At 48.5% G+C, this 15,572-nt stretch overlaps 1 protein-coding gene across 50 annotated transcripts in view; it reads right to left on the bottom strand.

Moving 5' to 3' along the window:
• Nucleotides 1–1,207: 1,207 nt before the first annotated feature.
• PTPRM (protein tyrosine phosphatase receptor type M) overlaps nt 1,208–15,572 on the bottom strand; it is an 829,686-nt gene continuing 815,321 nt past the window's right edge. For all 50 annotated transcript variants that reach the window (XM_077975162.1, XM_077975163.1, XM_077975160.1 and 47 more), the window contains 2 exons: nt 13,678–13,813; nt 1,208–1,953 (listed from right to left, as the gene is read on the bottom strand). In XM_077975162.1, coding sequence (XP_077831288.1) covers nt 1,900–1,953; nt 13,678–13,813 — 190 coding nt within the window. In that variant the 3' untranslated portion in view covers nt 1,208–1,899. The remainder of the gene's footprint in view (nt 1,954–13,677; nt 13,814–15,572) is intronic.

The raw sequence follows: 15,572 nt of genomic DNA, 5'->3' as shown, positions 1-15,572 counted from the left end.
TCAGCTCTTCCTAGGGGACAGAGTCCCACCCACCCAGTTTAAAGGACGGGTCTAGAGAAACTTACACCAATCGGGGCATATAGATCGCTCAGGGTACAGCAAAGCAGTAAAGGTCTAACACGCAGATGTCCAGGCCAGTCCTCTTGGAGGGCAACCTCTGCCCTTGAAGTCTTTGGTCACCAAGATCCCCAGAGCAGGCAGGAACAGTGCCCTCCAGCCTCTCCACTTTCCACAGGGGGTGGCAGGCCAGTCCCTGTCTTGGCACTAGCGGACTCTGTTCCTCTGCTGCAGTGAGGGTGCTGCCCCTCCACCTCCCATGGGCTCTGGAGGCTTCTGGCACTTGCTAGCCAGTGTGACTCTGGACAGGTGATTCAGTCTTTTCTAGCTTGAGTTTCTTCACCTGTCAGGTGGGTTTCATCGTCGTACCTGGCTCGTGTTTTGGGAGCATGTGCTACCACACGGGAAGGTGCTCTGCATGGTGTCTGGCTCACAAGAGGTGTTCGACAGAGCTTCGTCTCTGTCAGCTCTTGGCAATCATTAACACAGCCTAAAACCCAAGCTAAATGCAAACTGCAAGGCCACCGTGCACCTGCCCTCTGTGCCAGCGGCCAGAGCCGGGGTGGCGCGGAGCAGGAGCCCTGCTGCTCTCTCCATGTGTGGCCATCTTTCCCTTCTGGTGGGAACTTGTTCAGCTCGGTGTCCTTAAATGCATTGACTCTCTAACCCTCTACAAACTGTTCTTTCAGCAAGTCTTAGGTTGGCCTGAGGCATAGAGAAGAGAGATATTATCCCCTGGAGACTGAGGGGAAATAGAGAACGGAAGAGGATGCTCCAGTTAGCAAGTCCCTGCCATGGCCCCTGGCCTGGCTGCCCCACAAGGTCAGGGCTCATGCCCTACGGTGCAGGTTCATGGCTGAGCCTCCTCAGCACCAGGGCAGGCCACTGTGACGGGCCCAGCGCTCTCACTGACGAACACTCTCTCAAAAAACTCTACCCTACCTGCTCCGACAAACAGGCCCCGGCAGCACTCTCTCCCGCTGAGCGCTGGCGTGACGGGTGCGGCCTCCACCGCCTGTGCGCTGGGACACCAGGAACACGCCACGGCTGCTTATGGGTCATCATTTATTGAGTTGAGAATTCACATAGAGTAACATCATACAGAAAATCGTTTCCAGGCCTTAAGAAAAATGACGGTCACTCACTGTGCTTCACAAAAATTTCTTTTAATGAATAAATAATTTGATGAAATCAAAAATATTTACAATATAAACACATGGAAAAGCTCTAGGTCCGTGAATCCGATCGTCGAGTTTTGCATTTTGTGAACTGAGTCCTCCCCCAAGCTTTTCCCTTGGAAACAATACAAATCTGATAGAAACGATGACTCATACAACATGTCTTTGTTCATTACACATTTATCTGTTAGTCCTGGAAAGCTACATAAGCATATATTATGCAACATGTTAAAGTACAAATATTACCTAAAATAATATATTATCATAATGCCAGACAGCATTCTCCACAGAACAAAAACACACTCAGCTGTAACAATAACAAGGGTCACGGGCCACAAAATAATACCCCAAAGGTACAAATTCCTTCATAAGAATATAGTTGTGCTCTTCAGTTTACCAGATGTCTACGCTGCTCTAGGAAGCCGGTGGCAAGGAGTACGGGATTTGGCGACTGTGGCTGTGTGTGTGTTTCTGTCAGGCGGCAGCATTACTGGGATTGGGCAGTGCAAGCAGTTTCAGAAACACTTTCTTGGGCTCTTAAAAAGAGCCAATTATGCAAAGCAAAATAAGCATATTGAGAAGTCTTCATCTCTTCTGCACAAATACCACGGAACGTCTTGGCTTTGTGGTATGAAAGGGATTGTTTGCAGAGCTGTTTACGCCATCAGCCAGAATTCAAGTATTCCAGGGCCACCTCGTAGCAGAACTTGTACTGATCCTGGAAAACAGGAGGGGAAAGTGTCAGCTCAAGAATATCTCAACGCTGTTCCTAGTAAAGCAATTACTGTAGAGTAGGGTCTTAATGGGAAGACATCAATCTGGGAAGCATTTGAATTAGACACGAATCAGAAAGTCACGGTTCTGAACTCCAGAGACATTCACTGTTTGGAGATGCTCCCCACAAGGCTGGGTGAAAGGTATTTTGCTACCTGTGCTGGCTAGAATTCCCGGGAGGTTCTGGACACTGGGAACTCTAAATGTTTGTCCACACATGTGATTTCCAGGATATCAACATACTGAGCTTCGTGCAGGAGGGTCAGGGATAGAAGAAAAGGTAACGAGTGCTTGAGGAAATGCCTTCGTGCCATCTCTCACAAGGCCCTTGGTACCTAGACGAGGCCTTACGCCTGATCCAGTTTTACCTTTGACTTTCAGTCTGTAGGAATTCCTCAGTCTCATGAGAATTTCATCAGCACCTCCTGAATACCAAGCCGCTTGACCTGGTCCCTGATTTTGAGAAGTCCATGATCCAGTGAGGAGGATGAGACAGGTAACCCAATGACAACACACGAGGCGGAATGGTCCCTATCGTGTGCGGTGGGCTCAGGGGAGGGCAGGTCTTCTCAGGGAAGATGGCAGTGGGAAGTAGGTGGACAGCACCTTCCCCAGAGGATGGAACTGATGCATGGAGTGTGGAAGCAGCCTTGGTTTGCCCTGGGCGGTCCTGGCCGCTGCCTGTTGTCTTGGCATAATCCTCTTTCACTCTCAAAGTGCCCTAGTTTGGATATAGTATATGGCCATCCTCACCAGTTACTTAAAACAGGCATTCCAGGCAGAGGTAACAGGACGAGGAAAGGTACAGAAGGGGAAATGTTTGAGATCCTCTGGGACCCACAGACCAGTTCTTCATCAGGCAGGGAATTAATTTCTCCCTCCTAGCTTTCTTTCTTTCTTTTTTTTTTTTTTTTTAAAGAAACAGGGCCCTTTGTCACCCAAGTTGGAGGGTGGTGGCATAATCATGGCTCATCGTAGCCTCGAACTCCTGGGCTCAGGCAATCCTCCCACCTCAGCCTCCTGATTAGCTGGGACTATCAGCATCAGCCACCGCACCCAGCATCGGATTCATTTTTCTTGAGTTCAGCTTTCCTGGATCATGTACCTTGGCCTGAGCGAGCCCTGCACAAGGTCCTGGCTGAGGTGTGGTCTCGGGTGGCCGGGGAGAGCATTCTGCACCTGTATGCATGGAGTGTGCTGACAGAACCAAGCCTGGGAGTGGTCTCTGAACCCAGCAGCGGGACACAGGGCTGTCACCTGGCAGGAGCCCGGCCCCGGAGAGCGCCTCCGCAACTGGAAGGCTCTCTTCCACCTCTGGCGGAGACAAGCTTCCACATGTGCGAGCGAGGTTCAGCACCACCGTCTCTACCCATCACAGCCACAACCAAGGAAATGCATCTATTATTTTTCATTTTGCCAAATAAATGGAAAATGTCTAGTATTTCTTAAGTGCCTCCTAATTTGTCACTGAAATTTCCTTTTCTTCACCTACACTGTTCTGTAAATACCCCAGTAGTAGTCTAACCTATTTATTTGAGGACAAGAGCCATAGTTTATCCCTCTTTGGGTAATGTAACAGTCTCTAGCTCAGAACTGACACAGCTGAGAGTCTAAGTCGGCCGCATGTACACACGAAGACAAGCAGCATATGATCCAACTCAATACACATGTACTGCTAGAGACTGGGGGTTTTATGACACAGTCAGTTCTCTGGGAGGTCACGATCCAGAGGCAAAGACAGAGAACAAGGAGATCATTTCAATCACTGACAGTGCCACGAGATTAACATCAGTGGCAAGAAAATCACAGGTGTTAGCGAGGGCGTGGAGAAAGCGAACCCTCATACACAGCTGGAGGGAATGTCAAATGGCACAGCCACTTTGGAAGACCGTCTGACAACTCCTCAAAAGGTTAAACACAGAATTCCCATATGACCCAGCAATTCTACTACTAGGTATACAACTAAGGAAACTGAAAATGTATGTCTACACCAAAACTTTGTAAACAAATGTTCACAGAGCATTATTCCCAACAGCCAACAAAGGTAAACAACTCAAATGTACATCAATAAAATGCAGTATAGCCATAAAGTGGAATATTACTTGGCTATGAAAAGGAATGAAGTACTAATACATGCTACAACGTGGATGAATTGAAGCATGGATGAATCTGCTGAGTGAAAGAAACCAGATTTGAAAGGGCACATACTCCTTTTCCATGAAACGCCCAGCATATGCAAATCTATAAAGACCGGAAGCCAATGGGTGGTTGCCAGAGCCTGGAAGTGAGTAACGGGGAGTGGCTACAAGTAGGTCTAGGATTTCTTTGAGGGGACTAAGGGGGTGATGGAAATGTTAAACATTTGGATTGCGGCGATGGTTGCATAACTCTGTGAATATACTGAAAATCAGTGAATGACATACTTTAAAAGGGGATTTTTTTAAATTTGGGGTACATGTGCTTATTTGTTATACAGGTATTATACATGTAATGGTGGGGAGTGGGCTTCTAGGGTATTCACCCCCCAAATGAATGTTCATAGTGCATTACACAGCTGGTAGGAATGCAAAACACTGGAAACTGATTACAACTGAACGTTATACCCAGTAGGTAATTTTTCAACCTCTCCTCCCTGCTTTTGGAGTTCCCAGTGTCTACTGTTTCCATCTAAAAGTGGAAATGTTATGGTATACATATTATATTCCAATAAAGCCTTATTAAAAATGCTTATTCCATGATGTGAATCCTACCTTTAGTGTTTATCAAGGGCTCAGGTGGGACCGGAACTGGGCAGACTCTGACATAGGAAACATGAATCCAGTTGTTCTTTGCTTTCTAGAAAGTCATGGTGCTCCACACTGACCAGGAGCCTCAGGTCCTATTAACCATCCCCGAGATCCTGGCTAATCCAGTCCCCTCTGGTCATAAAACAGGGGGTTGGATCACATTTAAGGTTCCCTTCCAGCTTTCTCAATTTAGAACTTTAGGACTTGGTTTGCCTTTAAAGTAAGTCTGATGACATATGAGAAGGTGTTCCTAAAATTATCTCCTGGTGCAAATAACAAATATTTTGCTAGCCTGTCATTTCCCTTAAATAGACCACTTTTTCCATACACAATGAAATGCCAATAAAGATAGAAGTTTTTTTTTAACTTTTTAACTGGAAAAAATTATTACTTGCCCTAGGCAAATCAGATTTCTGATTCATATTCTAGTATTTATTATTTCAGAATTTGATACTTTTATTTTCAAAATATTTGAATTTCAAAATTCCAAAAGGCCACGTTGTCAGATCACCAGGCTGACATGTTGGCTATGAAGTGCTCCCGTCATTTCTCCGCTTTTGTGAATCACAGGAACAATTTTTTTTTTAATGGAAATCTACATGGTCCAATCCCTTACTGCATAAAAATGATTTTATACAAGCCTAATTGTGCAATTCATTTCAGTGCCTACTCAGAGCCATCCTTTTAACATATTAAAATGCACCTAGTGGGGAGATGTGGCTTCGGCCCTCAGGCCACAACACAGGCTGGAAACTCAGGAGGGACTTTGGGCTTCGCTTCGAAGGAGCTGCTGCTTGGAAGTCACCGAAGCTGCCCTGTCTCAGGCATGACTGTAATTTTCAAAATGAATTCTCCCTCTCCCACCTTATCCTTCCTGAGCAAGCGGCCAGTCCCCATAGATTCTGTGATGACTGGTTTCTGAATCAGAAAAATAAGGGGAAGGAGAAGGAAGACCATAAATCGCTGTGCCCCCTCCCCCAAGCACCTGGGTAAATGCCTGAATCTTCCGACACTGGAAACTGATTACATTTGATCACCAGGTACAGGCCTGTCTTCTGCAGTTTCCTCTCTCAGCTCACTCGCTTTTGAACGGGATAATTAAGCCACATGAGCCATCCCTGTGCTCCAGGGGAAAAAGGAACGTTTACGCCTTGGTCCTGAGTGCTCCAATTTGGGCGACATTAGCTGGCTTCAGTCATGAGGAGGTGCCCTGAGTAGGGACTCAGGTGGGAGCCTGGCCTGCCCCTCCTCACATCCTTGGGTCAGACCATAACCAGGGCGACTTGCTGCTATTCCTCACCAAGGCCCCTGACACTGGCCTCGCTCCCGATCAGACTTCCTGGACCTATGAGCCGGAGAAAGCAAAACCTGCAAGGAAGCTGGAAATTGAGGTTTGCTGTTAAAAGCCACTGGCTCGCTTGGTGAGGGCATCACGAGGCCAGCACACCAGTGGGTGACGTTGGGGGCCTCCATCAGGGGCCCGAGCCCTGTCGTTGTCTGCGCAGGCTGCCTGTGTCTAAGGAACTCAGGCTGGCGGCCAGCATGGGCACTTCAAACAGCACGTCAACGGCCTCCAAAGATTCAGAGAGAATAGCCTCCACTGCTGGCCTGGTTGCTTTTGAAAGTAAGGCAAGCTCCACGATTTTGGCTGGACCCTGTACTGACAGATCCTTCGGGCTGGAAAAATTCTTCTGCATGATGCTCTGCCAGGAGGGCGGGCTGGGCCCTATTACCGTGGTGGGATCCTTCAGTTCAGTGTTCCCAGCCAGGCTGTGGCCAGTCACTCTGTGCCAAGGAGACCAATAAATTCACATCCCCGCTCAAGCGAGACAGCAGCATGCCCCTGGAATGATGAATGGCTCATTCCTTTCCACTCTATCTTTAAAATACATAGGTAGAACTTTCTTCACCAAAGCCCCCTGCAAAATCCATGCCCAGTTCCTTATTGAGGCCCTGCTGAGCACAGCCACAACCTCCCCTAGGTTGGAGAGGACAGCAAAGGGTGCCTCAGGTTGGAATCGGGTCTGGCTGCAGAGAAGAATGCTCAGTCACTCAGCAGATGCTCACTGGGCAACTCCTGTGAGCCAGGCTTGGCTGGTGCTGAGTGTGGGGCACGGGCTGGGCAAGTGGAATCTAGGGGTGGGGAAAGGGAATGGGGTATTAGCAAAAATTATTACAAACCTTCCTCAAGAGTATAGGAAGACTGACTATGGGTGGATTCAAGGTGCCTGGAGTGTGGATTGGGGACCCTAGCTCACCTCTGATTCCCACTCAGCTCCTGCACTCACCACGCCAACACGTGCACACACACGTGCACAGCCTGTTAAACTGGCTACAAATTTCACAGCGAGAGCTACTGAGGGGCAGCCTATACACACCAGGTGGTGGCACAAGGGCGAGAGCTGTAGGCCCCACACCACATTGTATTTTGTAGGTGAGTCCACTGCTGGCTTACTAAAGGGGAGGCGAGGCTGAGTCTGCAGGGTCAGCTCTCAGATACAGAGAGGGCAACTTGGACCTGGGCAGCAGATGCGCAGATCGGGACGGGGCTGGCTCTGGAGTAAGTGGAATGGAGGGGGACGGGCAGCGAGCTGTGAACACGGCCGCACCGCCGCAGTGGCACTGCAGGGAAGGGAAAGGCCCGGGGACCCTCCAAACCAACTTTCTCAGCCCTGTGGCACGTCCATCCTGCCTGGCGGAGGCTCCATCCTAGAGCCTCTGGCTGAAGTGGGCTGGGGCACTGGTATTTCTGAAAGCTCCCCCAGGAGTGGCAGGCGGAGAGGCAGATTCTCATGCGCAGCCTGGGCTGAAACCGCGTCTAGAGCAGACACGGTTCTTAAGCTAGGCTGCACGAGAGACTCACGGGGTCTTTTAACACTCGGCTGCTGCAGCCAGGCCTCTGACCAATCGAATCAGTCACTGGGTGGGCCCAGGGATGAGAATCGTTCTAAAGCTCCCAGGTGACTTCAATGGGCAGCCAGGCTTGAGAACCACGAGGGACACGTTCTTTTCTGAATCTGACAAGGCATGTGGGGGTGGACGGGGCTGTTCCCGTTACACCTGGTCTGAGATGAAGCTAGCACACACACTGATTGAGCTCTGCCCTGTTCCCAAGTCCCCTACACTTACCTGTGCCCTCTTTCTCCCGGTGCGAGAGCACACACTGCTTTACCACCCTTTCTCCTGGATTCCTCCTGGCAACTGAGTAACAAATCAACCCAGGGAGGGGTTATGACCATCACCTTCCTACGGGCCCCTCCCTTTCAGACTCCCAGGTGGGGTGGGACTGCATATCCAGCTACATTCCATTTGGAATTTTCGTCCAATGGCTTTTAGTTGTTGGTTTTTTCCCTTGCCTTTTCCACCCATTATGAACCCCGAGAGCCCCGCTGGTGTCCAGCCTCCAGGCTGGGAGACAGGTTGGGGGGCTCCTTTTGGGGTGGCTGAACATCAGCAGGCTTGGAGCTGGGAGGAGGGATTGGGGTCCGGATTTGGCTTGCACGAATGACGAAATGCTGGACTTCTTTGTAAAGGGGGTGCAGCGGCAGCACCTCCCCCGGCTTTTGTGAAGATGACTGAGTGTAACAAGTAACTCTCCGGACGAGTTCCCTAAACAGAAAAGCCCCGTAGCCTTCTGTGAATAGTATTCTTTTTTGTTGTTTCTGATGCTACTTTTTAAAAAACAACAGCTTTGTTGAGATATAATTCACATACCATAAAACTGGCTCCTTTAAGGGATACAGTTGTTAAATAAAATTCATGGGAGGCCACTGCTTGGATGAGGCCCTGACAGACTAGACCAAACCAGAACGGAGTTCCTCGTGCTAAGTGCCACGCCGCCATCCAACTGAACTTTGAAACAGGGCAGCTTTCGGAACATCAGGAGAAGTGCAGACACCAGTCAGAAGCAGGCCGGTGTTCCCGAGCTGCCGTGATAAAGCAGCCCCTGTTTTAATCCTGTGCCATGATAAAGCAGCACCTCTGTTTTAACCCTGTGATGGAAGGAAGTTTGAAACAACCAGTCTGCTTTGTGTTCCCTGCCTCTGCCTTCCCAAGCCCTTTTCTGCCTAGAAAGCAGCCTCCTCTTCTCTAGAAAGCTGCTCCTCCAAGCAGCTCCTTGGAGCCCTCGTTCTATTTTACAGAATGACATCTTGCCTGATTCTAGGGTCACTCATACAAGCCAATTAGATCTTCAAATTAAGTGTGTTGTAATTTTGTATTTTAACACAGTTCAGTGGTTTTCAGTATATTTAGAGTTGTACACCATCTAAGTCTGAAACATTCCCATCGCCTCAGAAAGAAACCCTGGGCCTATTGGTGGTCACCCCATCTCCCTCTCCCCCAGCCCTCAGCAACCACTACTCTACTTTCTGTCTCATGGATTTGTCTGCTTTGAACATTTCACAGACAAGGAATCATAGAATATGTGGCCTTTTGTGACTGAATTAATATTCCTTTTTTTTTTTTTTTTTTTTTTGAGAAGGAGTCTTGCTCTGTCATCCAGGCTGGAGTGCAATGGTGTGATCTCAGCTCACTGCAACCTCTGCCTCTGAGTTCAAGTGATTCCTCCGCTTCAGCCTCCCAAATATCTGGGTTTACAGGTGCCTGCCACTACGCCCTGGCTAATTTTTATATTTTTAGTAAAGACAGGGTTTCACCATGTTGGTTGGCCAGGCTGGTCTCAAACTCCTGATCTCAGGTGATCCGCCCACTTTGGCCTCCCTAAGTGCTGGCGAGCCACCGTGCTTGGCAAGGCTTAATATTCTTATTCCCACTTTACAGATGAGAAAACTGAGGTTCAGGGAGGACTTTTGCGTCTCCAGTGAGTTCTAAGCTCCATGTGGGAGAGACCATATCTTCTACTTTTCTTGCATCATGCCCAGTGATGCTGCACACAGAACAGAGGCTGAGAAATACGTGTAGAATGGCAGGGAACTAAGATAAGATGCCAGGCCAGGCACCGTGGCTCATGCCTGTAATCCCAGCATTTTGAGAGGCTGAGGCAGGAGGACTGCTTCAGGCCAGGAGTTTGAGACCAGCCCGGGAAAAATAGCAAAACTCCATCTCTAAAGACATAAGAAACCAGTCAGGCACATGCCCGTTTAGTCCCAGCTACTTGGGAGGCTGAGGTGGGAGGAAGGCTTGAGCCCAGGGGTTTGAGCTATGATCACGCCACTGCACTCCATATTAAAGTGTGTAATTACCTGCAGAGGCAGCTTTGTCAGACCTGCCAAGGCATGTGCCAGTTATTCATTTCCTGGGCAGTGCACTAGGCTGTGCGGGGGAGTCTTCCAAAGTTCCCACCGCCTTGCAGGAGATACTGTGTTTCTCTAGGCAAGAAGATACTATGTTTCTCTAGGCAAGCTCTGCCCTCAAAGACCATTTCTTTTTTTTTTTTTTTTTTGAGACGGAGTCTCGCTCTGTCGCCCAGGCTGGAGTGCAGTGGCCTGATCTCAGCTCACTGCAAGCTCCGCCTCCCGGGTTCCCGCCATTCTCCTGCCTCAGCCTCCCGAGTAGCTGGGACCACAGGCGCCCGCCAGCTCGCCCGGCTAGTTTTTTGTATTTTTAGTAGAGACGGGGTTTCACTGTGTTAGCCAGGATGGTCTCGATCTCCTGACCTTGTGATCCACCCGTCTCGGCCTCCCAAAGTGCTGGGATTACAGGCTTGAGCCACCGCGCCCGGCCCTCAAAGACCATTTCTATGTTAAAACAGAGCCTGGGAACTTCAAAAGCCATTAAAGAAGGCAAAAGTGAGAAGGGAGCTGCCGAGGTGAAGCAGCCGCTTTCCTGCAGCCAGAGTCGCTTCAGAGGAGCTCAGGTGCCAGGACCCATTCTGAATCTAACTAGGCGAGTCGTGGGGAATCGCAGGCTGTGCTGTCCGTGTCCACCCTCCTGGGACCCAGTTCTTTGATGGGGACTTGAGGCCGGTTGAAGAGATGGATAACTTAGAAGCAGGGCGGAAAAAGGGTTCAGGAAAAATGCAGCTGCCCCTGCTGGATACAAAAAAAATCTAGTCTTGTATTAGAAACTATTTTGCCTCCTGGCAATCCACTGGCTTTTCTCCAGAGCCCCCAAAGCGAAAAATGTGCAGAAATACTTCTTTAGGGCTTTCTGGATCTCCCTGGAGAACGCCATGCTTCAGCACGAACCGACGCATCTTCCCACTCAGACGCAATTTAGAAAAATCAGAGCTGCAAAGAGAGATGGGGAGAGACACAGCGTCCCTCTGTGCGCTCGCCCGCCCTGGCAGGGAGGATAGAGCGGCAGCATTTGCCTGTTCTGAATGGAAGGGCCCATGAGGGATGCAGCCGCACACATGATGTATAAGACCTGGTGGGGCCAGGGCGAGGGCCCCTCTATTGCACCCCAGCCTGAAGCGCCCCCAGGGCTGTCTGGCACATGCTCGTCATCCTCTGAAGACGCAGCTAAGTAGACTCAGGACGCTGCCCTTTTCAGCTGCTGGCGCAACATTTTGTGCTTAGGACACACTCGGGCCTCAGATGGCCTGTGATGCCCAATAAAACTGTACCAGACTTTATCACCCTGACCTAAGCTAATTTAATTATCTCAGCCAACATACACAGATATCAACACCAAACCAAACAGAAGTCGTATTTACAGACAAAACCAAATGACAACAGGTCCTATTCAGTTCTGGAAGCTTCAAACCCACTGAGAAGAGCACAGTGACTTTTTTCTCTGTCACCGGTATTATCTAATACCCTAACAGCCACCGTGACAGATATGTCACAGTTTTCTCCGGAAACTGCAAAACTTTCCTACATTTCTCAGACCCTGACCTTATCCTCCAACTGGTGCTGACCTTTGGTCTGGGCACCCAGAAATCCCATCTTCTCCATTAGGGTCACACATAACTACACAAAGTCCTAAGTTATTATAGAATCGTGGGTTGGGACTGCAAGCTCCCTTCTGGTTCAGCCACCTAAGCCTCCATTTATTTCATGAAAAATCACCCCCGTCCTCTAACGTGCACCACCGATTTGGTAAAAGCCCCATCATTCCTGCCCGTAAAACCTGGTGAGTGATGAAAGCTGCGGCCGGAGCCATTACAGGAAAGGCCTGCAAGGACCTGTTTCTAATGATCTGCTTAATTCAGGCTGCAGTGAGAAGGAAGTGACATTTTTTTTGATCAAGGTCAGCTGTGCCCAAGTACCAGCCAGAGTCTCCAGGCTGCATACCTGTCCCTGAATTACTGAGGTTAACTACTGCACGAAGCCACAGTCAGAATATTTCATTCATGCATTTGTTTCTATCCTCTGCCGGCCCAAACTCAGGTCTCCGCCGACAGCATGGCCACTCTTTGCTCAACTGCCTCCGTCCTGGAAGACTGGGAATTCCATGGTGGTAGAACTCTTTACCATTCAGGCCGGGATGCAGGGAGGGAGACGGTCCTAGTGAAGCCCCACACCAGCCCTTCAACAACCCACAGGAAATCCGTTACTATGTCCAGGGCACTTAGAGCCCTTCTGCCAGGCCACTGACGGCATCACGCCTGGCAGACGCCTCCACTCTCTACAACCACCTCTCCCCTTTCCAATTTCCAAAACACTTCACATCTCTCTGCATGCTGGCTACCTCCATGAGTTAATGGTATCCCTAGTTTACAAAACTAAAACCTAGAGGAGTTAACTGATTTGCTTAAGGACACTTAAATGACAAGACTAATGTGTTGGGGTCACCTAACTAGAATTAGCAGCAGAGTTGAGACTAGAATTTGGGTTTCTGTGGGCTCCCTGTAGGGTGGGGAGGAGGGGAGCAGGAGTCTGGGGAGCACAGTCCTTTCTGCCCCTTCCAGAAGCCAACATGCTAACAGCTGATGGGGCCAAGCAGGTGTGCCACATTCCCCGACCAGCAGCCATGCTTCTTGGAAATGGAGCAGCTCCTCAGGCACGAGACATGTATCTGGGCAAAGCGGATGCCCTGGAGAGTGGTTCGTGCTGAGCGGGACACGTTTGGGAGCTCGTTGTCATTGGTCACTACTATTAGCAGCACTGCTATTATGACTTCTTAAACTGCATGGGGACCACGGCTACTTTCTCCAATTCAGCTTGACTCTCAACTCCCTCTTAAGTCCCTTTATTTTAATTTTTAACATTAACCCCAGTGCTGTGACGCCGTGGACCTGGGAACACTGGCTTTGGAGCTTGTCACATCGGCCACCTCTTTCTCCCTCTCCTGCCCCCAAGCCATTTTCCAACCTTGGATTAGTCCTGCTGTTTCCTTCAGCTCCTTCCTCCGCTCACAGAGAACTGCAAAAACCTAATCTAAAAGCTCCCTCCTTTAAACTATTCTAGAGTCACAGTGGTTGGCATTTCAACAGCTCCACATAAAAAGAGATTTCATAAAATACTCTTAAGAAAATAATTGCACATTGTCCTTTGTTTCTCATCTCCTTTAATCCTTTTCTCAGATATGGCCACCATAATTAAATGCAATATTCTGGATGTCAAACTAAAATTCACAGCTTTGATAAATATTAGGCGATTAAGCTATTTATAAAATATATAATTTGAAAATCTGGCATTTCACGTACTATGATTATTTCTTCTCTGTGAAGACGAAGTGCTTAGCCACGTGGAAGGCACTGCCAGGAAGGGAAATTAATAAGGATGCTCACTTGTGAGTTTCAGCTATTTCCCTATTTCGAATGAGCTGGAGACAAAGTCTCCTTGTGAAGAACAAAGAGAGGAAGAGGGAGAACAAGAAAGAAGGAAAAAAGCCCTACATGCAAAGTGATTACATTGTGATTTTGAAAATGAGTCTCTTCCTCTACGCATCAGTCTCCCCGCGAATCTGGGAGCTGGCGTGGATTCTAATGCTCATGGAGGGTCTCATGCAACAGCTCAGAGGGGGTGTCCTACCAGGAGGTCGACCATGTTGGGCTTGTTGTTCCTCAGTGTCTTCACAGCGTGGAAGACATCCACGGTTCTCTGGTGCCGGAGCATCTCACACACGATGCTGATGGCGCAGAACGTCCCACTGCGGCCTCCGCCATTCCTGTTATGAAAGAGATCAGATGGCTGCACTTTACACCGCATCTCGCAAACACCTGTGGAAACGAGCTGTTGAAACCCTGGCCAACCGGTAACAAGGAAGGGCTCTGAGGCCGAGGGACCGCCTACCTGGGCAGGTGCTTTTAATTAAAGCAAACAGAGCAAACCATCCGCAATGTTTGGCCACAGGTCACCTGACTGAGAGCCTCTCCCAGCTCCGCTCAGCCCTGGTCACATTCTCTGATACAACACTTCATCGATAAGGGCCCAGGTAGAAAATTTTCAGTGAACCTTATTTAGGGTCTGCCAGGAAAATTGGTGTGACAAGTATGGGTTATGTTCAAAGACATATCTGGCCTTTAAAAACACCCATTAGCGGCCAGGCACAGTGGCTCATGCCTGTAATCCCAGCACTTTGGGAGTCCGAGGCAGGTGGATCACCAGGTCAGGAGATCGAGACCATCCTGGCTAACATGGTGAAAACCCGTCTCTACTTAAAAAATACAAAAAATTAGCCAGGCGTGGCATCAGGCGCCTGTAGTCCCAGCTATTTGGGAGGCTGAGGCAGGAGAATGGCGTGAACCCAGGAGGCGGAGCTTGCAGTGAGCCCAGATTGTGCTACTGTACTCCAGCCTGGGTGACAGAGTGAGACTCCATCTCAAAAACAACAACAACAACAAAACATCCATTAGCATTTCATTATTTATCTATAAAACATAGAGGCAATTTTTAAAGAAAACTTTTTACTCTGAACCCATTTTAGATGTGCAGAAATGCTGTAAAAATCGCATAGAGAATGCATATCCAGCTTCCCTGATGTGAACACCTCACATGTCCACAGCACATTATGCAAACCAAGAACGTGATGCTGGGACAATACTATTAACTAAACCACAGACTGTAGCCACATCTCACTAGTTCCTCCACGAATGTCCTTTTTCTGGTCCAGGATCCAATCGTGGATGTAGCTGTCCTATCCCCTTAGCTTCCTTCAGTCAGTAACACTTCCTCAGTCTTTCCTTGCGTTTCCTGACCTTGACACTTTTGAAGAGCACTGATCAGTGATTTTGTAGAATATAAAGAATGTAGAACACAGAAGTAGACAGTAGCTGTCATCCCCAGCCACAATCTGAGAAGTCATCACAAACTACAACATGTAGACCATCCCTTCATTTGGGTTTGTCTGATGTCTTCTCATGGCTGGAAACAAGGCCGTGCATTTCGGTAAGAAAACCAGAGAGGATGTTACCTCCTCCCAGGGGTTCAGGATGTTCCTCTGTCTTATTACTGGTGATGTTCACTTGCTCACTTGTTAAGACGGTGTCCGCCAGATTTTCTCACTATAAAGTTATCATCTTTCTCTTTGCAGTCAATAAATATCTGGGGGGAAGATATTTGGGACTATGCAAATATCTGGTTTCTCGCCCACTGATTTGAGCATCCGTTGGTGGATCTTTGTAACAATTATCACGGTGGTGTTTGCCTAATGGTAATTTCTTGTTTCCCTCTCTTTGAAGATTCTACCCTAAGAAAAAGCTGTCTCTTTTTCCCCATTATTTATTTGCTTATTTATTTTATGATTTATTTCAGTGTGAGCTTATACATAATGTTATTCTATCAGCTAAAATCTGATGGTACTAATATTGATTTTGTTCACATTATTTCAGCTTTGGCCAGTGACAGCTCCAACAGGGTAGCCCTTTTGTTCTTTTCTGACAAGCCCCCAACCTTTCTTCTTTCTTTACTTTCTGCAACCACATGAT

Source organism: Macaca mulatta, chromosome 18 (genome assembly GCF_049350105.2).
Source record: "Macaca mulatta isolate MMU2019108-1 chromosome 18, T2T-MMU8v2.0, whole genome shotgun sequence".
In the NCBI taxonomy this organism is placed as follows: Eukaryota; Metazoa; Chordata; class Mammalia; order Primates; family Cercopithecidae; genus Macaca; species Macaca mulatta.
The sequence above is the reverse complement of the archived record's forward strand: the minus strand, read 5'-3'. Positions and strand labels throughout refer to the sequence as shown.